An 18,194-nucleotide genomic window follows, 5' to 3' on the forward strand; every position below is an offset into this window, starting at 1 on the left:
TCAGTACCCAGGGAGATTAAAACTAATAAGCAACGGCATGTCACACAAAGCTGCAAGTCATTTTTATTTATCATTTATTTTATTATATTGCCATCATGAAAATCCATGACAAAATTAAGCACAACATAACATGGGTATCTGGGATTTGTTCTGGAATGCAAGTGCCAGAATAAATTGAAATGTTGAAGTTGACGACAGAACATCTGAGAAGCAAAGACAATGCTGAAAAGATGCTCAGAGAGGCAAGAGCTAGAAACCAGTGTTCTGATACATTCAACTCTGAACACCCACTCAGTCACTATTACAACTGTTAAATATACAAGTATTCGGAACACATATCCTGATCAACATCCTCCAACTGCCTTTCTCAGAAAACTGTAATTTTCTTATAGATATCAAATTGTTGCTGTAATGCATTTTACTCTGTTCTCAAGAATTGTGATTATAGACATCATCTGCAAAAATGACTCAATGTTTACTGCAGTGTTGTTCATCAAATAGCTCAAATTTGTTTGAACAGTGGGGAGCTACTTGACGTACTGAAATTTATCTTTAGTCATTCTTTAAAAAGGCAGGATTTTATCCTGCACAAATCAGTCTATGTGAAAGAGCAAATGGTGGTGTCCTGATAATGCAGCTTGAGTAACATTTGCAATCTGTACTAATAATTTTAAACAAAGCTGAAGAAAATGCAGTTAAAATAGACACAATAAAAGCTGTATTTTATTCTCAATCTTATGTAGTTCCCTATCTAACAAATATGCAAAAGGACAGATTCTGTTGGAAATGCATTATGTTCACCTTAGAATCTTTAGTTTTTATTTGGATAGCACTTAGCAGTTTATGACCCATTCATATTTGGATTTTTTTATTGATAGTAATATGGGAAATATAAGTGATGAGAAATTAATTACAAAAGATTTAGATTAAAATATACAATTTTTTTTAAATAGTATTGAATAAAATCTTTTTTCTTCTCATCCCAATCAATACTATTTATTATTTGATCTTTCTGTTCTGGCTAAAGAAACGTGCCAAATATGTAACATCAGTAATTCATAGGTGGCCACAATTTTATATTCTTATCAAAAGACAAATTTTCTAATAAGTATAGAACAACCATTGAGCATCAGTCCTTACTCTGATAACTTTGCCATGCTAAGTACAATTTAATATTAAACTGAACTAATATTACAATAATTGATATCTGTGATCTATTCACACAACTCAAGGAAATACATGAAACGTCACTGGTATAAGAACCCAGAATTAATAAGGCTTTGGCATTTCGCTTTCAATATTAAATATGATCAAAAGCAAGGAATCTTCAAAAGCACTTCAAATAAATATTTTAGCATAAATGTTAAGAGAATTTCCATTCTGTAATCAAGTATCTTGTTTCTGGTAAAGCCACACCAGACTACTCTGTTGGTGACTGACTATTGATTATTGAAATAATTGATTTGATATTTTCCGCAGAATATTCCTATGACAGATAAAAACATTTCTAATTTCGGCTGAACAGAGAGAATTTTTTTTTTTTAACCCTTCTCGGAGTTTGGGCTTCAATCCCTCGTGGGACCGATTTCCAAGTTAATTTACTCGATATAAAACACCAAACATATCAGTGGTATTCATATTGAAGTAACAATTCTAGCAAAATAGAACTCTGAATTTCATGGAAGGGACATGGCAAAAGAAATAAGCTCTGTCTCTAAATTTGCATTCACTCAAGATCTACATTTTAATTTGCAATCACAGCCATAATTCTGCACAGAAATTTCAGAACTCTTAAACAAACTTTATTTTATTCAAAGAATATTGTAAATTGGCATGCCTGCACTCATTATGTTTTTACAGCTGCTGCATTGAATATAAAATATTCTGTGTAATTTATTGTATTAAAGTGCTGGTGTATAGTTGTGTGCTGGTTTTGAACTCTCAGGAATCTGAGAGTTAAAAAGGTGGGCATAATCTTAATATCAAAATGTTATTTAAAGGCAGAAACGTGGGGTGGGTTTGAACATCAAAAGATAAAGAAATGGGCTGTAGTTTTGTAAATGTTGAATCTCCAAAAAACAAAAAAAGTAATTTGTAAAAGAGATGGATTTGAGGAGTGGTCACTGAATGGTAAATCGTAAGTGGCAAAACAAATTTTAATTACTACGTAAAACCATACGTCAACTTTGAGACCAGTTGATTCCCCCCCCCCCCCCATCCTCGATACTTATATAAAAAAAAACTTCTTCTTTCAATTTATTCAAAATAAAAGTGGAGGAGAGCAGTTTCCATTGACAGAAATTAATCTGAAATGACATATAATAATGCTGAGAAATATTCACTGGTGGGCAATAAATGCTGACCTCAATAAAATACCAACATCTCATTGAAAGTAACAAATAAAATCTCTGGCCATTTCAAAATGTATGCTTTAAAAATGTCACCTGCAGCTAATTGTGCCAAATGTGCAATATAATGCAATGGTGTCTTCCTAAATTCAGTTCAAAGTGTAACATGCAACTTCTAGTGCATGGAAGATTTAGGGCATTCTCAAACCTGAAAATTAAATCCAAGATTTTACCAGTCTTAAATTTGGATTACCATTCAATAAACAAACATACTTTAAAAATTGAACATCTCACTTGATGAAAATATATTATTTCTCTGAATGTCTATTTTGAGATCTACGGGCCACATACACCATAATTAAGTACAGTCTGTCACGATATGATGAGGTTCTGACAATATATTGACACCCCTACTGTTATTCATCAACAGGCAATATCTTGAGTTTTTAAAACAATGTAAATAAGCTCCAATTATTGCAATAGTCACATTAATTTTCAAAACAGGATGTTACTTTAGAAGAAATGTTTAAACATGTTTCATGTTTACATTTTACAGAGTCAAAAATAAAATTTTAGCTGATTTATGAAACACGGTGATAATATTCCATTTTATGTTACAATCTGACATTAGAATATAAGATCATCAACTATGAATCATGCATGCTGTGCTTTTCTGTTCTATGGTTGTGGTCACAATGCACGTGACTGAAGGGAAATCTTTTTTCTCATGCACTCTCTGTCCTTATCTACTCCAAAGCTTATGTTCTGTGAAAAATAGAAAGTATTATAAAACATGACACTAGAAGTGAGTCAAAATATTTACCTTTCCATCTTTTGCTCCTGTTTATTATCACAAATTGCAGTTAAAAACCAAGAATGTGAATTAACTCAATTCTCTGGAATATGAATTACAATCAAGCCTACTGGTTCCTTTCATGGGGAGAGACAACAGGTGAGGCTGCACCAGACTGCTCTATTGGTGACTGAATATTGATTATACAAATGATTGATTCAATATTTAGATACATTAAACCACCATTAAAGTGGTCTGACTTCCTGATTAAATGTGCATTCTATGTCCTGTACAGTAACCACATCAATGTTACTCCATTGAACTCCTACCTTGTTTGGATCAGGTTTCTCAGCTGGTACATCTGTAGCCAGCTATTAAAGTGGAGTGGGAGAAGGCTACTTCTATTACTGTAGTATCTTAACAATTCATAAAGCAGCAGAAGTGATGGGCAAAGTCAAATCTCTGTGTAGTCCCAAACAAGCAGCCTGATGACAAGCTGATTAACCAATTATTTAAATTTTTGACATTAAGTAATTATAATCGATTTATCAGTACAGATGAACTGCAATATTTCTGTTCAGTAACCATTAGCATGGAATATTTCACATTCAATCTGAGTATGTTGCCTTGGTGTATCAACCATCAAGTTCTGTATTCCCGATTTCATCCTACTTACAAAGGTTGGCTTCCCTGAAAGTAAATCCGTACAGAACTTGTATAATTATCAAATTATATTTTATTGTATAGTCAATACATTATCTTTTTGTTTAATAGTTACATTGCCTCTTAACAGTATTTCAAATTAAAAGTGGAATCACTTTTAAAATACATGCTAATAAACTGTTAGTAGAATGCAAACTAATTCAACTCAGCTTATTCACATGGGCAACAATTATAGAATAATATTATTAAATAAAAATTATTTTTAAAATAATTAACACTGCAGTATCCTAAGCAGTAAAAACTGATAACAATGCTTTGCTCTAAACCTTGGAAAAGTTCCTGCTATTTCTAATAATTTGCCCTTTAATGGGTCAGAATATCAGCCAAGTGCTCACTCTTATTTATGCTCAAATGCGACAGAAACTTTAGAAACGAGGCAGATGTGAAGCTAAACTCAAATATTCTATTGTTGCCATGTGAAATGCATTGTTCCATCATTAACTCTGCTATAACAACACTGTTATTTGCCTTATCAAGGAAATGCATTGAAACATATTAATTTGCTGTTTTTGTAGAACAGTTGCTACATGTGCTGAACCGGTATCCATAAATTTGGGTCATCTATTTCAATCAGTGTTTAATTTCAGTAGATTGTTAGCTACTGCCGGTTTAGCAACTACGTGTGTGGAGTCTCAAGCTTCACATTTTAATTGTGGTTGGAGATTATTATGGACAGCAAGTAGAGCTGCCCATTAACAGCTCCAATGACACAGGTTTCAGTCTTGACTTCCAGTGTTCTCTGAGTGGACCCTGCATGTTCTACACGTCACCACATGGGGTTCCTCTGAACACTCCAGCTTCCTTCATATCCCAAAGATATGCAGGATGGTAGGTTAACTAGCCAATGTGCATTGCCTCAGCGAAGGCGAGTGGTGCAAACTGGAAGGAGTTAAAGGAATGAATGAAGAGTAAAATGGGGTTAATGCAGGAAGCTAATGTCATAAATTGGTGTTTGAAGGTCGGTAAAGATACATTCTGCCTCTTTTCTTTTTGACTTAACAAAATTATTTTTCTATTTGTGTTTCTCTTGCTGTTCCTGAATTACTATTGAATCCAACTAATGCTTCCTACTTTAATTCTTATTCTGTCAACTTCCTAATCATAGAAATAATAATCTACAATAGGATTGGTTAAGGAGATGCATAGTCCTATGTCCTATTCCTCCAGGTATTCAAAGCCCTGTTTCCTTCATTGTGACTTCATTAGCCTGAACTTTAAGTAAATCTGCCACATTCAAACATTATAAGAATAAACGTGCAAGGGCAAGCCTAACTCTCAGTAGCAACAATAACCCAGGTAATGGAAAGGTACCCAGGTTCAACAGATCTCTTGCAGAGATGAAAGAAATATATTTCTAACTTCCTGAATATTTCTAGGAGCAAGGCGAAAATCTTCCTTATGTTTTTCAACCCATTTCCATGGCTGGGTCAATGGAGATGGATGAGAAACAAGCCAGCAATTCTCAGAAATAACGACTGCAGAGGTAGCGAATATGCGACTGAAAGAAGTATGCGGCTAAGGCACATGGACACAACTGGTTAATGGAAAGAAAAGTTTACAATTCTTTAGGAGAGCTCTCTCAGGCAAACAACACTAATTTCTTTAGCTTTTGCTCAGGCCCTGCTCATGAATGATCCATGAATGCCAATTATATTTTTTTTATTAATTAAAAAAACTATGCACAACAGAGTACATATTTTATCAGTCCTCAGCTGCTTAAGTGTCTAGAAAAGACTGGTCTTTTTTTCCCAAGCAATCCAGAGCAAGTACTTGCAAGGGTCATATCTTTTTAATTATCTTTTCTTGCTTTGATTAATTATTCTGTCTGACAATAGCGTGTTTCTAATGCTATTCACCTGGCCTTCGGTGATTGACAACTTTTCTGTCTGATTCAAAGCAAACAGCTGCTGCCATGATTGCCTAGCAACCAGGATGTGATGGATGAGCCCGAAAGATGGATGGCTACAATAAATCATGTCTCCCGACTATAAAACAGTAAAAAGACACAAATAAAACAAGCCAAAAGTACATTTTGCCTCTTTAACTTTTTCATTTTTATCTGCACCTAAACTCTACTTGGTATCAGATAAAAGTAAAGTTTATACCGGAAGGTGCAATTCTCAATGCAATTTCAACAACCCCCAATCCCCATCCACACCTTTAACCACCTCCACCACCCCCCACAATTCATTATTTAAAAGTATACAACATCACTCTTTATTTTTTGGGGGGGGGAAGAGGGTTGGACTAATTTTAAGTTAGATTACTAATATTGTGTAACAATTAACGGGGGGGGGGGGTTATTTTGTGATGTAATATTGTAATCATACCATTTTAATTTTTTTTTTATTTTTCTTTAAATGTAATTCTTTATTGTATTCATGTTATAAAATTTTAAATAAAGTCTTCAAAAAAATGTATACAACAAATAAGGGTTTTGCTCCTTGCTGCATTATCACATTTATAAACAGGGAGGCTGGAAAAACAAACTGTTGGTATTAATTGATGTTGGAACTTCAACCACATTCCCCTACCCACCCACATGCCATTACTTTACTCTTTATTAGGACCTCAACTCTCAAGATTTATTTTATCCTTTTTTGAAAACTTTAAATTGATATTGCATTAGTTGCATTTCATTCACTTATCCTGCCCGACACAAAACTTTTCTCCCCTGCCCATCTAATTAAAGTGAGTATTTTTCTTACTAAACACGATCTTTTTATTCACAGAAAAATGTGAGGCAGTCCTGTAATGACCAGCTGGTATCTGGTAACAAACAACTAGAAAGCAAAGCCATCCATCAAATTGTGCACATCTAGGCCTCCATTCCGTCCCAGCTCGTCCAACTCTCAAGTTACAGCTTTACACGGCAAGTCTAAATAATATTCAAAATGATAAATGGTACCATAAGCCTGATATCCATCATCAATCTTTTTTTAAGAAACATCCATCTTCAATAATGCACGTTTGAATCATGTGAAACCAAGAGCTCCCAGATTCATTTACACAACCCCCCAGCAAGCTGCACTGCTTGACTGATACCTGTCAGCCTGTCCCCAAGTGCAAAATCTGCTGCAAGGGTTTAGGGAGTGGCATTGTCCATAATAGCAAAGCACACAACCTCGTCACTTACTCTGTCAATCTTTCTCTTCCTCCTCTCTTTCTCTCTGTCCCCGCCTTTCACCATACCCTCCTACCCCTCCCACAAGCATTCACTTCCAAATTCAGCATCAGCTATTCTCAACTCTGGGCTAAGAGGAAAAAAGGCAGCAGTGCACAAAACTGGGCTTTATCCCCTCCCTTAAGTCTGGCAGGACCCATTTGATAAATGACACATGTCATTCTGTCAGTGGGAAAGGGTGGGTCAATGATATATTACCACCGCTGAAAAGGAAATCGACTGTTTGGCATGGTGTAACAATTCTCCACCAGGATCTGGTTTCAGAACTCTGAAAATGAAATCTACCATGTTGCAAATGCACACTGAGGCCAAGCTGACATGCGACCTGAGCAACTCTTCCTCCCTGCCCTTCAATATTTTGTAAAATTGCTCCTCTGACGGAAACCACAAAAAGGGCCTCCATCAAACTCCTCGACAGTTACAATTAGTGTGGTTATACATAAACAAGTTTCAGTCCCACCAGTTACCCAAAGCACAGACTCCAAGCCTCTCGACATAACCAAGATAAAAATGAGAATAATTGCTTTCCTCAGCTTGGCACTTGCAGAGTAAAATTTTAAGAATTAAAAAACATTTGGGATAGGCATGGGCAGTTTTCTCACTCACCAATCCTTTACCACCCCCACGCTGCTAACTCTCACCACCACCCCCCCCACCCATCCAACCTTTCATTAACTTACTGGTTAGGGTGGCACTTCTGAACCTCATTACTGAAAGAGGATTTATGAAGCTAAACCCAATGGCAAAGAAAAGGCATCTGTCAATAATTGCAGGGAGCTGCATTCACAGCTCAAAAAGCTTTGAAATCTCATTAAGTATGCAGTTATCAGGCATAAAGATCAAAAACATTACTCAACTCAGACAGAATCTTATGGAAGAACATTAATTAGCAACAGGCCTACAGTAGAAAAACAGACTTCCACTAACACCTGCCCATCCCACAACCAGTAACACCCCCTCCCGTCGTAAAAATAATTCCCAGCATCTGAGACTGATCAGCTACATGAAACTGGAAGGGGGGGGGGGGGGGGGGGGGTGAAAATCAGTTAAGAATGTCTTGGCGGTGAAGAGAGAAAAGGAAGAGGCTGTCAAAGTTGAGAAGGATGTCAGCACCGGCCTGATTACAGGGGCCTACGTAGTTCCCAGGCCTTTCATCATCTCTGCCATCAAAAACAGTCTGTGACACAGATGGATGACTGATGGCTGCCAGTCTTAACTGACCTCGCCAAGCCTCCTGGGCCCCTGCTGGGATCCAGCCCTTGAGCAAAAGGCTTGATCTAGCAGGAAAAAAAATCTAGGCACAGAGCCCAAACCTGAAGCTACATAAAACAGCACCTACTCCTTTAAAAAGAATCATAATTGGATATTTTTCTCAAAACTATGTATAGAATCTTCTGCTCTGATTTAAAAATGGCTGTACAGAAAATTTGATCACACTTATGATCCATATACTGACTCAAAATTCCATTTATTGACTCAAGTATAATTGTCACAAAAGAGGTCTAGATGTGTTTTGTTCCAAAGCTGCTACTTGACACTAGAGTGACAACAAAAGGATTTAGAAATTTTCAAAGATCGACATTTTTATTCAGTAAAGGTATCAAGGTATATGGATCAAAGGCAGGTAAATGGAGCTGAGATATACATCAGGCATGATCTAAATGAATGACAGAACTTGTTTGAGAGGCTGACTGGCCGACTCCTGTTCCTATGATCACAGCTCCATGGGGTAGAAATTCAACTTTGGTTACTGGCACTAAGCAGACACTATAGTATTGGCCGAACCTTGTACTCTACTTCATTGACTCATTGGAGTGGAGAATAGGAGACAAATACAACGAGTGGACAATACTATTGCATTCATTAAGAACTACCAATCAAGGATAAACGTCTACCCCCCCCCCCCCCCCCCATCACCAGTAGGATAACATTAGAAATACATCTGCGCTGCATATTCAAAACACATTACAATTACTTAGCTTATAGAAAGAAGACCAGTTGCTAAGGGAACACCTAATAACGTCAACAAATACCACACGTATAAAACAACCAGAATTCATTTTGCTTGTCAGCAAACAAAAAATACGTTGCGTTGTCTGAGAAAGTGCATCATTAGGAACAACAATATTAGGTTTAAAAATGCCTGTTTCCCAATTGATAATCAACGGCCATTTATATTACCAAATCTGCGTGCAGGCAGAATGGAATCCATTCAAACATAGATCAGATAGTACAAGCCTTCCTAACATATCTATGGTAAACCAGCAATAAAATGTCACCTCCTGGTCCCTGGATTTCACATAGTTCTCAGGCTGGCATCTTCCAATTGTAGACACTGAGGCGGCATGACACTGGTATTGGTATCCCGCCAGCTTTACAGTCCCTATGGAAATGAAGACGTTAGTGTGTGACTGCCAGCGACGCATAACGCCCTCCACTGGCATCTGCCCAGCCCTTCTTATGTGCAAATTTAAAGTACAACTCAGCTCTCATGACGAGGGTTCCACTCTTCTGGCGGGCATGATTAGCAAAGCAGAGAGCCGCCCTGCTGTGACTGTATTATAAGTGGGGCTACCTCGATAATAGGGAGCAATGACGTGGGTCTTAACGAGGGCTACTATCGCCACTGTATCTGGAAGTTAGTTTTAGGTTTCTTTTCTAACCACCTTACTTCATAATTACTTCATATTATACCACAGATGGCAGCTAAAAATAGATGCCAAGAGCTAAGAATAAGCAAGTTTTTAGCTTTTGGTCATCGAGTAAATGATGAAGTGTAGCAATGGATGAAAAACACCCCATCCTACAAGATAAAATGACTTTGTTACGCTTTCCCCTTCCTTAACAGCTGCTGTGGGTAATGAAACCAGATATTTATAATTGATAACATGTGCCCTGACAATACAAATTAATAATTCATAATTACATATAAAAAAAGAAGTTAACTATTCAAAGCATTCTTCAAGTATTGCACTTTTAGTTAACAGCAAACACTTTAGGGTGTTTGGAACATGATACTTTGTATGTAGCACATTAATCAATGAACCTTTTTGAGATTGAGAATTTGAAGACAGAATTGATGGATTGACGGATATGTTCCTTCGTGCTTTTTCCTCAATCTGAGCTCAGCCCTAACAATCCTAGGAGCCACATTGTTGCAAAATGAACCAGTCTCATCCTGCTAACTCACCCTGGCTTCACTGCATTCCCATAACCCTGCAGCAGTCACAATTCATTCTAATCACTTTACAAAACAATCTTTAGCAAAAGAAAAATGCAGACTTGTGAGCCAATTTAAGAAATAACTGCTGATACATCAGTTATTGACTATTTCACTCCTGCTCCTGATAGTGCTCAAGGCGAAACTGGGAACAAAATGACAGCATCAACTGTATGCAATAAACTGTTGCCCAGGAGAGCACTGAAACCTTAATTGACAGCTGTCAAGCTAATGGAAGCAATGTCAGTTGATTCTGGAAAATTCTGTTTACTGGTTAAATATTTCAAAGAAACTTTCAGGCAGCCTGATGGTTATGCTTCTTTCCACCACCCCCCCCCCCCCCCGCCACCCCCCTCCTTTTCTCTTTGTTGTTCATTCCTTGCAAAAGCTGAGAACGACCATAACTAATCATTCTGTCAGTTGGCTGCTCAGGAGAATCTCCATCCAGCAGAGCAATGTGTGACAGGTTTGCAGGCAAATAATACTGTAACAGTCAACTACAAGTACCTCTGTAGGTACTCTACCTCTTGCTGCTTCCCTCATGTTTAGGATGATGGCAATAACAACTAAACAGATGATCTTAATCCAATGAGTGCAACTCTGCTTTCTCCTTCACATAGTTCACCTCCATGATAAATTCACTTGGGTTGCCACAGATCATTTTGTGTCGAAATCGGGCAACACGATTGACACATAAATTTTAAACTTTTACATTCAAGGTGGGAAAATGAATTACAAATGCACCCGACGCTTCAATTATTTTCCATTTTCACACATCCTGTACAATTTTTACATTTTAACTGCATGTGATAATGGAGCAAAATGTTGTTGCCTAACAGCTGGTGTGAGGAAACTTCAAAATCTTCCCACAACAATATATCACCCACACCACCTTTTTATTTTATTAGAAAGTGTATTACGGTCTACATACTCCTTATCGCTGTTTATTTCTCTCCAACGGAGCCCGTAAACTAAATCAATCTTTTTTTACAGAGCCTTGACCACAGTTTTAGTCTTCTCTTTTAGACAATTCACAATGAATTGTCACAATGCAGCAAGACGTAGAGAAGTTGTGCACTTGTCTACAAAACCTCCATGGCTGGGGATCGTTCCTTGTGGGTGTTATTCTACCAGAGACCATTAAAAGGCCCCAATTCCTGCGACATGATTATCCAGGTACCAAAGCCTATTTGTCACCTGCAGCCGAAAATTGAGTTAATGCACAACTAAAGGCAACTAGGACTGTGTAATATCAACTTGATTACATCAAACTAGCTGCAAACCTAATTCTGCTGTATGACAGTGCGTGGAGCTTGTCATCTCCAATCATTAAACCTGTCAGGAATCCATCAGGTTTACAGCTAATTAGGTGAACACTAATGAAGCTGGCAAAACAACTTTTCCTTTCTTCGGCTGAGCGGACCTTTCAGTTTCGGAAATCTCGTGTACACTCAATCCGCTCAAGGTTGCAGGGGACTGCTTTCCCGAAGTTACCATCACAGTACACCAGCCTTGTGAGTGTGTGCGTGCGTGCGTGTGTGTGTGTACATACTACTTCCATCACTACAGAGCAATCAATTTGTCACCACTCTTTGTACACCACAAAGCAGTCATGAACCTTATAACTTGCAGCTGTGACGGCCAAGAAAGAGAGAGAGAAAAAAATTACAGGAAGTTGCTATGCCTCTAACAAAGCAGAAAGAAAACATCATGCACAGCTCACTAATTTGTCTTCATCTACCCATCAACGACATAAATACTCTTTCTGCTCTCTTTTTAAATAAGTGGTTTCTTTTTCAGTCATCAACACCCCCCCCCCCCCCTTCCCCATATCCATTAGGGAAAGGCATTTTGATAAAGTATGCCAAAGCCTGTGTATGGGAAAGAATGAAAGCACTCACTCTGCCAACTTCTGATTGACCATTAAGCTATTGATGAATGTGCCTGTCAGGAGAGAGACAATTAAATCAAATATGAAACAAAGTCGTTTTGACGGGTCATTTTGATAGAACAGTCCTATTCTTCCCTCTCTTAGAAGACATGCCTTGAAGTTTGTGTCAACATCTTTTCCCCCACTCCCCTCCTCTTCTTTTTTTTAAAAAAGAAATCATGTCCAACAGTCTTTTTTTAAAAAAAAAGGGGGGGGAAGGGAAATAAAAGAAATGAAGTGGTTTGACAGCTAGATGACAGGGCAGGTGTTACGTCATGGGCATGTGCGTTGCTATGGTGAGTGATTTATTGATGTTTATCGGGAATGAATAGATCAAAGCACGCCAGATGACAGGCAATCAATCAGGCATCAAATCAAGGATGGCAATTGTCTCCAAAAAACCAGTTCTATTGCACAAGCCCATTGTTGGCGGTGAAGCTTCCTCGTTCCCTGTCTAACACACACTGAGGCGGCGGCGGTGGGGTCAGCTCCAACTGGACTTGACACTCTACAGTCACGACACAGGGGAAGCAGGATTTGCAGCAAGTCTGCCCAGGACGAGCCCCAGCCGTCAATCAGCTGGCAAACACTTGTTCCTTTTGGGAAGTGTGGTGTGAAGCTCTGCTCCTCCCCTCTTGCTTGGTTGGGGGAGATCCAAGTTCACCCAAGCTTGGAGGATGAGATTTTTCTCCCCCCTCTTTTATTTCTCTTGCAGTGGGATGGTTTGCAATTAAGAGAGAGGGGGTGGGGGTGAGCAGGGTTTACTTTCCCCTCCCTCCCCCCGACACACACCTTCCCCCCACCCCAGTACCTGATGAGCGCCGGGGCGCTTGCTGCTTCCTCCTCGGCATGCTGGCCGGAGTTCGCCCGACTGCACCCCAACTCCTTCCAAGGTTCGGCGGCCGGGCGGCGCTTTCATGCAACCAGCGACGGGGCTTCGGGCTGTCGGGGATCAGGGCAGAAAGAGGGGCTCAGAAAAAAAGAGTGAGGAGGAAGTCGGGGTGGGGTGGGGGGGGGGGCAGAGAGAGAGAGAGAGAGGGAAGGAGAGGGGAGCAGACAGTCACTCACTCAGCTCTCTCTCTCTCGCCTCGGCTGCAACAGGCAAGCTCAAAAGAAAACGAGATCATCGCGTCACCCAAAGTCGGCATTCTTTAACTGTCAACTTCCAGCAAACAACCCCCCCCCACCCACCCAGTCAACTCGTCAGCCCGGCCACTGAGCCACCCTCCCCATCTTGAGCGCATGTCCAGAGCCCGGCCAGGAGATTCCCAAACACAAACACTTTTGTTAACCCCCCCCGCACGTTCCCGGCTCTTTGATCACGTTTTCTTGAAGAGGGGAGAACATCAAATGCAAAATGATGAAGTTAGGTGGATTCACCCCCCCCCCCCCCGCCCCCCCCCCCCCTCCTTGCATCTGATCTCCCGCCGCCAATTGTTTCAAAGTGCTCCGAGAGCTGGCAGGGGTATCGACTCACAATTGCCGCTCCGTTGTGCGAGGTGTGTGGCTCTCGCTCTCTCTGGCAGGGTTCTGAGGCAATTCCCAGCTTGCCGGCGCCTCCCTTGCTCCCCTGGCTTTCAGGCTGAGCGCAGACCCCGGCGGCACCTTTTGCCTCCTGGGCGGCCGGCCCAATCTTCAAAGCGGCGGGGCTCTGGGTCGGGGGAACCCGCCGGCTGATCAGATGGTCCGCGGGCAGATCTCGGGGCGTTCAAGGAACCTCCATTTAGACGGGGATCGATTGGGTTGGAGCTCGATTGCGCGTCCCTTACGGAAATGAACATCAGAAGCAGGGGACAGGCTGGAAGTGTGTTGAAGTGCTTTGGCGAACATGGGCCAGCGAACGCCAAACAGTTTCTTGGCTGCCTCGTCCACTTCTCTCCCTCCCTCCCTCTCTTGGCAGATAGGTATTTAATAACAGCCAGAGCAAATCAGGGGCGATCTTTCTGTCCCAGACGCTATTTTAAAGATGTCAGGCAGCCAGTAGCAAATTCTTAGTGGAGTTGAGCGCCGGAGCCAAGGGCAGATCTGACTCTAGACGGTGAGATCAGAAATCTTCCCCCTTCTCTGAAGCCCTGGAAACATTCCAAGTGTCTGAAAACTGGGCAGATTTAAATCTCCTGCGTCATAACTTCATGTGTCGAGTTTTATTCCTCATCTTTTCTCCCTCTCCCCAAGTTCCTGCGCCGAAATCCGCTCCACTCTCAGCGGGTGTCGAGGGCTTGAAGTGGTCTCTTCTTTCAGCTGGATGAAGATTGCAAGTCGACGAGTCCCTGGAAGAAGTGTGGGTGCTCCTGGAAATGACGAATGGTTTGACGAGGGAGAGAAGGGAAAAAAAAAAGTGGTGAGTTGTCAAATTCTGCTTCTCCTGCCAAATTTGGTCAGCCTCAGCTCATCGCCAGTCCCGGGGACTCTCTCCATTCAGTCCGATCTGATTGGAAAAGGCAGCGATCCGACCGGCCAAAGAGGCTACCTGCATCCTCCCCGGATTGCCTTTCAGGCTGACTAAGTGACTTTCACGGAATCGAGATGGTTTTAGCCCAATCTAGACGTGTGCACATTCCGTTAGATCCGCCCTAACATCTGTCCGTCTCACCATTGGCGCATCCATCAGTGTCACGCTGTGTGCACCCTCCAACAACGACACCAGAGCACATCAGGCACGATCTCTCCGTGTTAGACACAACACAACACAATACAGTACAACACAATACAATAATACGGCAACAGAACAGCCTCGCAATCACTGCAGCCCGATTACAAGCAACTTCATCAGCTATTTCACCCAGTTATTGACATCCCTTATCACAGAAAAGGGAGAACTTTTCACTCAGAGCCACGATCCAAAATAATCCCACCTAATTTTTTGGTCATACTGAACTACGTCCTGAGTTGACCCTCGTAATTCTTGACTTGACTGATTCTTCAAGAAGTAACTCGATTTTTTTTATGGGGTGGGGGGAGGAACAACTGCATCCCAGCAGAAAAGAGAGGCAGCGAAGATGTGCAGTATCTGGGTTGCATTTCAGTTTGGGAGCACCGCCGTGCATGTTTATACTCGCCTTCCATTCAGAACAACGAACAATGACCAGACAATTTCAAATGGAGCCCTTCCGATAACATTTCAGACTGCTGGAAGTTTCTGATTTTGCTTGTCGATAAAGTTAAATTATTTCAGTCACGAGTATTCTGTCTGGCACCCATCCGTATTTAAATGCACTTCCTCCAAAATGGATAAGAAATTAAAATGAGAAGTTCAGCTCAAACTATATTTAGGATCTAATCATTGATTCCCCCCTTTGTGTCGCTTTGAATGGCAGATTGCAACAATTTATTGCAAGAAAAAAACGGAGTCAAACACACCTGTCTATTCAATGCGGATCTCTCAACAAGGTGAGAGGGTTTCGCAGGGCGCCCCTCCCCAAAATGTGGATAAAAACCCTTCAAATAAATCATAAATGATGTCGGCGATCAATCTATCTTCTGTTCCAATGTATCTTCTTAATGAACACCTTGTAACATTATACCACACGGATTCTTAGTTGCTGCAATGGTCACCCTTCAAAATCCATAAAGCGCGACAGCGGAATATAAACTTCATGCCCTTTCTGCAAAATTGATCAACTTGTTTGTTTACTTATTGTTAACAATATTACTTCATCCGTCCCTAATTGTTTTGATCACCATAACTTCGTTTATTTTAACTTGGATGTTTTGTATTACCAGTTACTCTACTTTCATGTATCCTAACCAGTTTGCTTCTGATGGCAGAAACATTAAATTGCGCATTGCATAGCTCCACATTGGAATCATTTATAGTGACATTTTTAATTACCTATTTACTGGAGCGTTTTGATGTATTCGAATTAACAGTCACCCCAACACAAAGTAATCGATGTGGATTACATGCCCAAATTCGATAAAAAGTGGTCCACTGTTTTTTTTTCCCATTTTGGAAGAATACGTTCTGCGTTCCAGCGTTCAATAAACCCCTCCATGTGCTAAAATGTACTGTTATATATTCAGCACTAAAAATTGATTTTACTGTATGGGATATTAAAATTAACTTTTAAATTATTCCTGCCGCGTCCCAGCTCTCAAAATTGATTCGTTTTTTTTGGGGGGGGGACTGTGCTTCTGTTGAATTCATGCTTATATATTTCTAATCTATTGGAATAAACAGCACCTGGCACGGTACCAATGGCCTGTAAAAGTCAAACGTCCTGGGGCGAAAGGTATGAAGGGGTGTGTGGGAGAAGACTCCAGAGCCCTTCAGTTGGGAGTCGTTTGCCCTGCCATGGCTCAGATGAGTGATAGCCGTGGGTTTAATATCTTTCCACTCGTGATTGTAATCATTTGGGCGGGTTCTCTGCAGTTCCTGGATTCCCAACAATAAATCTGCCAGGCAGATATTCCTTGCAAAGCGGCTTTTGTGCTGGAACCGGGCGAGAGCCTCTCAGTGTGTACTGTACAAAGATTTTTAGTTTGCTGGAAGTCACTCTGAGATGACCCGATGTCTCTCAGATGACCTGACACATATACACTGTATCCGATCAGCTTTCCCCCCCCCCCCCCCTTTATTTCAACCGCGTGCCACGTTTCCGTGTTCTTCGAAGTCTGCCGTCTTTTCTGCTTGCTGGCTATATTTATATGCATCCGGTAAATGCATGCTCAGATCATATCCTGTTACACATGTTATTCGCAGGTCATTAGCTGAGCCTGGGGTAAAGGAATTCCATTTTAGTTGAAGTGAATACAAGCCCGTCAAGGCAACAAGCAGCTCAGTGGAGTGAAGTTTGTGTTGATGGTCGCGTTTTGAATTTTAGATAAAGCCTCGGTTTTTTTTTGTGGGGGGGGGGGATTCTTAAAAGATCAGAGAATGTAGAATTACAGATTTAACACATTAAACTAATCCCCGAAGGAATCTTCATGGCTCTAATGCACATCGACTTAATCAGGTGAGGGATTCGGACTGAGGTCAAAGTCACGTTAATCAAAACAAACGAGTAAAATTAAAGACTTACTGGGCTGTCTTTTAAAAGTTCTAACGTCATCTCTGTTCGGAGCTTTTAAAAAGTGCTACATTGCAGAATGAAGAATTAAGTACGATAAAGTGGATTTTCAGTTCATTTCCTATTTGCCAGGTCAAACATGGTGCCGACTTGCCATGTCTAAGGTTAGTTACTGCAGCAATGGTGGATTTCTAATTCTCAGCAGTCATTTAATTATTGCCACACTGTGTCAGGACGGCGTCCGAAGTTTGGGCTCTGCTTCTCCCTAACAGAAGCACCTGGATTCAGCGATGGATCCAAAGATGGCATTGCTAAATTGTAGCATGGCGAAAGGAAACTCTTTGAAGTCTTGCTGTCTGCCTCCTCGACTCAGTCGCATTTTTTTTTGTCATGGCAGATAATCTCATTTTCTGCATTGTCATTTAAAAAGAAACACATCAAGTTTGTTTACGGGAAACAACGATAACGAATAGGGAGATCTGTTGACTGAATATTCATTGAAACAGCAAAGTACCTGATTCATAAAGTAGTCCCCTTCCAACCCTTCAGCGGACTGACGCCTTTGGTCCCGAAACAAGGTTACATTTTCCCCCTGAAATGCACAAAGGTGCTGGTAAAACGACCGGCCGCAGCATCATTTGTAAAATAGTTTTTTCTAAAGCAACGGGCTGACATACTATTTATCTTGTTTGGCTGAATGTTTTAAGTCCTTTCAGATGTCTTGTATATTTTTTTCTTCACTGCTTCTTGCTATTTAAAGTGCAAATACATGGCTCCATGTCCAACATGGGAAGCTGATTTACAATAGCAATTTACAATAGCAAAAGCTATACGTGTAGAAATGATTGTAATGAACTGCTCTTCCAGAAAGTTTACCAGGCTCATGCTGTTGCGCTAACACCGGAGAAGTAATTTTTCTGGCAAACTATTTTCAGTTTATAGGAATGGGCTGTTCTTGCAAACATCCGTAGTTGTCGAGGGGCCAAT

General features: G+C 40.6%; 1 protein-coding gene and 2 long non-coding RNA genes across 5 annotated transcripts in view; 2 read left to right on the forward strand and 1 right to left on the reverse strand.

Moving 5' to 3' along the window:
• The window catches only part of LOC138744908 (uncharacterized), a 31,540-nt gene extending 25,660 nt beyond the window's left edge, over window positions 1–5,880 (forward strand). The window contains exons 3-4 of the long non-coding RNA XR_011345859.1: window positions 3,212–3,300; window positions 5,762–5,880. This is a non-coding gene — a long non-coding RNA (uncharacterized lncRNA). The remainder of the gene's footprint in view (window positions 1–3,211; window positions 3,301–5,761) is intronic.
• The window catches only part of tshz3b (teashirt zinc finger homeobox 3b), a 74,210-nt gene extending 59,353 nt beyond the window's left edge, over window positions 1–14,857 (reverse strand). The window contains exons 1-3 of one of the 3 annotated variants that reach the window (XR_011345858.1): window positions 13,676–14,857; window positions 13,010–13,140; window positions 61–3,113 (exon numbers count right to left, since the gene is read on the reverse strand). Coding sequence is in view for 2 of the 3 variants with exons in the window: in XM_069901739.1 (XP_069757840.1) it covers window positions 13,010–13,140; window positions 13,267–13,346 (211 nt within the window). In the remaining variant the exon portion in view is untranslated. Of the gene's footprint in view, window positions 1–60; window positions 3,114–13,009; window positions 13,141–13,266; window positions 13,376–13,675 lie in introns of those variants that run through there. The other 2 variants (XM_069901740.1, XM_069901739.1) reach the window with 2 other exon arrangements.
• The window catches only part of LOC138744909 (uncharacterized), a 96,458-nt gene continuing 90,767 nt past the window's right edge, over window positions 12,504–18,194 (forward strand). The window contains exon 1 of the long non-coding RNA XR_011345861.1: window positions 12,504–14,539. This is a non-coding gene — a long non-coding RNA (uncharacterized lncRNA). The remainder of the gene's footprint in view (window positions 14,540–18,194) is intronic.

This window comes from Narcine bancroftii, chromosome 10 (assembly GCF_036971445.1).
Source record: "Narcine bancroftii isolate sNarBan1 chromosome 10, sNarBan1.hap1, whole genome shotgun sequence".
Classification (NCBI taxonomy): domain Eukaryota; kingdom Metazoa; phylum Chordata; class Chondrichthyes; order Torpediniformes; family Narcinidae; genus Narcine; species Narcine bancroftii.